This window comes from Drosophila willistoni, assembly GCF_018902025.1.
Source record: "Drosophila willistoni isolate 14030-0811.24 chromosome 2R unlocalized genomic scaffold, UCI_dwil_1.1 Seg167, whole genome shotgun sequence".
Lineage (NCBI taxonomy): Eukaryota > Metazoa > Arthropoda > Insecta > Diptera > Drosophilidae > Drosophila > Drosophila willistoni.
Genome location: NW_025814050.1, coordinates 713277 through 720549, shown reverse-complemented (window position 1 = coordinate 720549; position 7273 = coordinate 713277). Strand labels below are relative to the sequence as shown.

General features: G+C 35.1%; 1 protein-coding gene across 3 annotated transcripts; it reads left to right on the top strand.

The window, feature by feature from the left end:
- Positions 1-3315: 3315 nt before the first annotated feature.
- LOC6646760 (ectonucleoside triphosphate diphosphohydrolase 5) lies at positions 3316-7210 on the top strand. Of its 3 annotated transcripts, none has more exons than XM_002069360.4 (4): positions 3319-3428; positions 5261-5411; positions 5616-6751; positions 6813-7210. In XM_002069360.4, the coding sequence occupies exons 1-4, from the start codon at positions 3399-3401 to the stop codon at positions 6903-6905; spliced, it is 1410 nt and encodes a 469-aa protein (XP_002069396.2). In that variant the 5' UTR covers positions 3319-3398; the 3' UTR covers positions 6906-7210. The 3 variants fall into 3 exon arrangements, with proteins under 3 accessions (XP_015033028.1, XP_002069396.2, XP_023033940.1); XM_023178172.1 differs by lacking the exon at positions 3319-3428 and adding an exon at positions 5049-5182; XM_015177542.3 differs by having other exon boundaries at positions 3316-3428; positions 5261-6751.
- Positions 7211-7273: the final 63 nt, after the last annotated feature.

Below are 7273 nucleotides of genomic sequence, written 5' to 3'. Positions count from 1 at the left end.
TAGTTAAAATAATAGCTCAATTATATAGGAATTCGCTCATCAAGCATTAAAATTATAAGACAATACATAATTCCCATTTTAATCCAATTTATCGTCCGCCTATACAAATATAATATATAGTATTAATGTTTCAAATGTTGCATAATAGCTTTATAAGATTATATATCGTTATATTCAACTCCCGTTATACAAAGCCAAATCGAAAAAAAATTTTCAATTAGTAGGGTGTAGTTAAAATTGAACTTTGCGGTGTTTTGTGTTTTTAATATTCAGTATAGATTGGTTGCTTTTAGAAAAATTATTTTTGCTCTTATGTTTTCATTGTTAGGTGTTGAAAATTTATGAATCCGAAATGTTTTTAACGTGGGTTAATAATTGTGAGGTCCCAAAAGTTAAGACATTTTAGGAGGTACGAATTAATGATAACTTTTACGAAAGTTCGTAGGTTTTAAACTAAATATAGAACCGTTAAATAAATATTCAAAATATTGGTACTTAAAACTTTAAACATAAGTGTAATTACTGACTATTTTACCCCAACGGTACATGGGTTTTCGGTTTATGAAAAGGACTAAATAGATTATCAATGCTTACCAATTGGAGAGCTGTCCGAAGAAGCGCAGGAATGTAACAACCTGCTGTTTTTTGTTGTTTGCAAAGACTACAAAAGGTTTAGAACCACTATTACATTGATTTTTTTTAATGAATACATTTTTTATCGATGGCCTTCGGATTTAAAAGAATCTGTAAATCTTCAAAATTAACTTAAAACGATTTCTTTTTCAACGTATTGTCCGGTGACAATTTGATTACTGATGGGACGAATAGGAGAGAACTGGTTAATTAAATTGTTATCAATGTTATATTAAACTGTGGCGCCTCAAAACCATGCAACTTCCGAAATGTCAAAGACAATCTAAACTCCTAGTTGGGATTTTCAAAAATTGGATTTAGTTTAAAGGGTATTTTTCGAATTTTTTTCTCCATTTTGTCAAAAATTAATATTATTAAAATGTGACTCAAGCTTAATATTGGTACTAATTTTCATAATGTTTTTATACCCTTGCAAAAACGTTAGGGAGCATCTCCGACCAAATAAAAGTATATAAATTCTTGATCAGAACGACGAGACGAGTTCATGTTCGTTCGTCCGTTTGGATCAACGCAAACTCCTCCTAGACCGTAAGATCTACAGAGTCGTAGGCTTATATTTACTGCACAATTTGTATATCTCGGATTCAGTGGGATCGTACTACTATTTCGTTTTTTCTAAACTATTGGTATAATATTAGTCAGTTTAACTCACCCATAAACGACTGTGCCACATTTGATCAATATAGATCAATATCATAGAGATCATCGGTCTCTGTTTTAGGCTTTTGTCAATAACTTCGTTACTTTTGAAATAATTTTCATACAAATTTATATTTCTGAGTTTAACATAGTTTTTATTGACTGCTTAATTTGATTCAGATCTGGTAACTATATCATATAGCTACCATAGAAGTGAACAATGGGCGGTAAACAGTGACTTTGATCAATAACATCGTTATTTCCCATGCTAAGATTGTAGGCCGTTCTTTCGCAAACATTCGACTTTTTAGATAGAACATTGTTTTTCAACATTGACGGCTGTAGGTAGGGAAAGAGTAACAAAAACTCTCAAATTAGCCCCAGCCCTCTGGGTTTGTCTTCATTCCGACTTCACCTCGATTGTAGCGCGCGAAAAATTCAAACTATCGAGGCATTGATTATCGCTTGTGTGACCAGTTTTTAAAATAGGGGATCAAAATGGCGGGATTTCAGTTCCCAGTATTTGCTGTTGATACGTACTCTCTTGTACGATGTTCGACTCCAAGGTTGCATGTTCGACTCTTTTGTTGGACTCCTTTGCTCGATTTCGACTCCTTTACCTGATGTTGGTACTATTTTTCACGATTTTTACTCTTTTGTTCGAAGTTGGGGACTCTTTTGCATGAACTGCGCTCTTTTGTTGCATGTTGTGTGGGGTGCGATCAGTGTTGCCGAAACTTTTTCAGCAAAAGTAGCTAAAGCGAGGTCTAAAAGTAGCTAAAAATAGCTAACTTTAAAATTTCGAACTAAAATTTCTCAAAAAATAGCTTAAAATCTTTTTTAATCGCACTGATCCTCCTTAGCTCCTTAGCTAAAATGAAAACATTTTTTTTTTTTAATTAACTTATTAAATGTGCTAAATAGCTACTTTGAATCTTACGTTAAAAGAATCGCAAATTCGAATCAAATGTACCAATTTTTGTAGAGGATTAATACACCTACTAAACTGAAAAAAGTTAAGGATTATTAAATTTTATGCCAAAATAATTTTTAATCGTTTGTTTTTTTTTTTATAGAATTTCAGATAGTTTTGAAGTGGTAAATAAAATTGACCTATTTTCGGTCAAAAAAGTATTGCGAGCCAAGAAAGAAACTATTGAACTTTTAACTTTTTATTAAAGTGGACGACTTAGACAATTAAAAAAGGCAATATAATAACTTGCAATACAAAATGGCAAAATGTTGAAAATACGGAGAAGGATAAATATTTACTTACGTTCCTTATTATGTAGTTTTTGTGCAATTACCAAAAGAAAAATCATGTTTTTAGCGGGATTATAGCTAAAAGTTGCTTTTTCCGGCTAAAAGAAGTTGAGATAGTGTTGCCAGATGCCAAATGTCGGATACTCTAATACGCGCCCTTTTTGAAACTTTTGTTCGCACTATTCTCAACAATCGAAAATATTGTTGAGTTTACATTATTTCTTGATTTTAGAGAACAAATATAGTTCAGAATACAATATTCGGCTGCCAGCGCAGCGGAATATTCCTTAATTTTATAATTTAGAATAAAATATTTAGCTGCCAGGGCGGTCAAACAACGCGCCAAATAAAAAATAGCATTTGCCAACACTGAAATCTAGCGTTAGCCGATTTTTTCACTTTTCCACACTGACATCTCGACTAGCTTAAGTAAATATTTACCTTATAATTATAAAGACTTGACCTTTACCAATCTTTAGGTAGGATTTAGAATGAACTGCACGGTGCTAGTCGCTATTTTGGATATAAGGTAAGAAACAACTATTTCAAATATAGAAAGGCTAATTATGAAAGCGATGAAAGCGTTCAAAATGATGAGTTGGTGTTCATCGATGAAATAAACACAACATTGAATTTTTGAAAATAGCTAAATTAGTAGCTAATAGCTGATTTAAAATTTTTGTAGCAATCGGCCTTAAAAAGTGGCCAAATCTAGCTACAAAGTAGCTGATTCGGCAACACTGGGTGCGATGGGTATAAAACGCTACAAAAAGCAAAGACGGCGATCATTTTCTAACGACGGGTGAAAGTTCAAGGTATTAACGGGACGGGACACTAACACAATGACGACCACCGATTTAAGGAAAAGAAAGGTAAGCATGGATAAAAACAAGTTACACTTCTTATGCTAATTTTCTTAAGAAATACACATATAAACGCGGAAGTTAATTACAAGAACAAAAATACATATGAACGTGTTTACATACATATGTACAAATGTCTGTGCCAATGTTTTTATCTTTGGAAATTTACCAACAATATAAACAATGTTACAACTGTTATGCCGGTAATTTTGGCTAGGTGAAATTAAACCTTAAAAACAAGGAAATTACCTAAAACTAACAAAATTGTGAAATCACAAATACTTTGTTTGCTGCGTGTATGACCGGCCGGTTGTCAGGTCGTTTCAGCTTGCACATTGGTACAAAAAGAAAAAAAAAACATTTGAACAAAAAAAATAAAAAATTTTTAATGTGTTACAAATTTAGCGGCACTGTTTTTAACTGACAGATAAATTTTACGAGAGACTGATCTCAGACTCGTTTAAGACAGAAATTGCTATATATTTATATAATGAAAAAGTTTAATTTCTTGGCGCAAAACGTTGTTCCACTGTGATTTGTTGTTTTGCTTCCACCCCAAGGTCATTGTCAACGAGTTCCGTTAGTGTAACAATCTGCCACAGTAATTTCATTAATCGATCAGAAAATTAAATTTCAATCGCACGCATACATATGTGTGTATGTACAATGTGACCTTTTAGTAATTTGCATTTATTTTTGTGACCAGGTTTAAATTATGTATTTTTACTTCTCCATATTCCATATTTGTCCATTTATATTTTTCTCTTATTGTTTTAATGCTAATTAATATATTGATCAATGAAGTGCAGCAGTTGTCTCGATTCTCACATTCTTCTGGTATTTTCAAATTAAATTGCTATGCCCAGCATAAAAAAAGAATATAACATTTCGTTGCCAACAACAATGACGAGAATACCACCCTCCCCCTCACGCTTTACCTCAATAGATAATAATTGGTTGTCTTTTTAGTTAATGGGGTAAAACATTTGTTTAAATAGTGGGAATTTCATCAGTTTTGTTTGTGGTTTCAGCGTCTACTAATATTTAATCAAGCTAAAAGATCGCCCACGGCTTAAGTATTGCTTTACGTGGTTAGTGACACTAAGTTTCTTTTCGTATCTTATCGTTCAGAAGAAGGTGATTACCTTGATAATTTAGCTGGGCTACTGGGTTCGAATATTTCGATATCTCTCAAAAATTTGTGTAATTCGACATGACTGTCATTTGGGCTTGGAATCTGACTGCAATTTGTATGCAAAGTGTGAAATAAACACGGAATTTTAAAACAAGTGATTATTAGTGGCGATAAGAATTTAATTTATTTAGTCAGGGTTCTTAACTCTGTGTTGGAATAATTTATATTTTTTAATTTAGGTGGATGGTTGATGCTTGAGCAAAATAACAGACATTTTTCATCCGAATATTGGTAATAATATTGGCTAAAGCAATAGTTATCAATTTGTTCGTATGTATTTGCTTATTACTTGTAATTGGCAATAACTATTCGTATTGTAATTGGTTACATGCATATTACGTTTTGTCTTTCAAGCGGTTGTTCATTCATTATCTACATGGCGCTGCCACACTAAACGTCTATGACGAATTTATCTACACGACGTGAGATTATGTGTTTAACTGTCGAATTTTATGATGAGAAAAGATTTTAAAGATATTTAATTAAAACGAAACAATTGGCGCAAGTGTTGCCTACGAATTGGAATGTGATCCATGCAAACATAAATATGAAATACGACTACAAGCTGGTAGAAAATATCATGAAAACAAACAAACTATACATAATATTGACATTGACACGTTGTTATTTGATTATTTTTATACAGTTGGCAACTGATGATAAACCGGCAGCGGGGAATCGCCGTAAAGGCAGCAGCGGAAGCGGAAGTGGTGTCACCGGAGGACGAGGACCCAGCGGCCTGAAGTTGTCATTTCTATGTCTAGTTGTGTCCGTGGTGCTCCTACTTTTTGTATTTGGTGTGTATCATTTGTATAAAATTAAGCATAAAAGCGAACCTGATCCTTCACATCAGCCGATACTAACGAAACCTTCCACTTTTCACCCTGTTTCAATGCCCTATCATCATGACTCCCTTCATGTGAATGTGATGCCGTCCAAACCGAAACCGACACCGGAACATTCACTACATGTTGACAACGAATACGATCCGACCACTGCAGGTATCTCGGAGAATGCCAGTCCCTATTTGGCTCGTCTGGCAACTAAGCTAGGATATAGTAAGGTTCAATATGCTGCCATAATTGACGCTGGCTCAACGGGTTCGCGTGTCCTGGCGTATAAGTTTAATCGTAGTTTCCTAGATAATAAGTTAGTGTTGTACGAGGAACTTTTTAAGGAACGCAAGCCAGGCCTCAGCTCATTTGCCGATAACCCCTCTGAGGGAGCACACTCTATTAAATTGCTACTCGATGAGGCTCGTGCTTTCATACCCAAGGAGCACTGGTCGTCCACACCATTGGTATTGAAGGCAACAGCAGGACTGCGGCTTCTTCCGGCTAGTAAAGCGGAGAATTTACTGAATGCTGTTCGTGATTTATTTGCCAAATCTGAATTCAGTGTCGATATGGATGCTGTAGAGATTATGGATGGGACAGATGAAGGCATTTTCAGTTGGTTCACCGTGAACTTCCTATTGGGCCGCTTGTCGAAGACCAATCAGGCAGCTGCCTTGGATCTCGGTGGCGGCAGCACCCAAGTGACCTTCTCTCCGACTGATCCTGACCAGGTCCCAGTATACGACAAATTCATGCACGAAGTTGTAACTTCTAGCAAAAAGATCAATGTTTTCACCCATAGCTACTTGGGTTTGGGATTGATGGCGGCCCGCCATGCTGTGTTCACCCATGGCTATGGAAAGGACGACACAATCATTGAGAGTGCGTGTGTGAATCCCATTATAGCAAACCGCACTTGGACGTACGGCAATGTTCAGTATAAGGTTAGTGGTAAGGGAGAAGCAGCGGACATTAAATCAAGTGCTGAGCAACCCGTGGTGGACTTTGAGGCTTGCCTGGAACTAGTCAAGAGTAAGGTGATGCCATTGGTAAAGCCAAAGCCGTTCACTCTCAAGCAGCACACAGTGGCTGCATTCAGCTACTACTTTGAGCGGGCAATAGAGTCGGGACTCGTTGATCCGTTGGCGGGCGGTGAAACTACCGTCGAGGCATATCGCAAAAAGGCGCAAGAGATTTGCGCCATACCTAATGATGAGCAGCCCTTTATGTGCTTTGACTTAACTTTTATATCTACTCTATTGCGCGAAGGATTCGGTCTGAACGAAGGAAAAAAGATTAAGGTAACCAACATAACCAACATTTTAATTTTAGTAAATAATAATAATTCAATTACATTTTCAGCTTTACAAAAAAATTGATGGACATGAAATCTCTTGGGCTCTTGGCTGTGCGTACAATGTTCTGACTAGCGATGAGAAATTTAATAATTCCTAAATAAGAAGCTGAAATAACAGAATTAGCGTAGATAAATGTGCCTTAAAAGTGCATCGAACATTTAGAAATATCTTATATGTGTGGCAGGAAATCTGTAAACTTGACACGTTTAGTTTGAGTAATTGAATTCCAACCTTTGTGTGATTTGTATGTAACTATATGTTCTGACATTGACTTTGCTGTAATTGTATTTAATTCCTTTTGTATATATATTATAAAAACTTAAAGGCAATATTTATGTAATTCACTTAGTTTAATTATTTTTCGCACAGATAATAAAAATGTTAAACGAAATGTATCAATCACTTGTTTCTTGTGTATAATTTAAAGAAGAATTTTAGATTGGCATCTAAATATAGGTATGTATG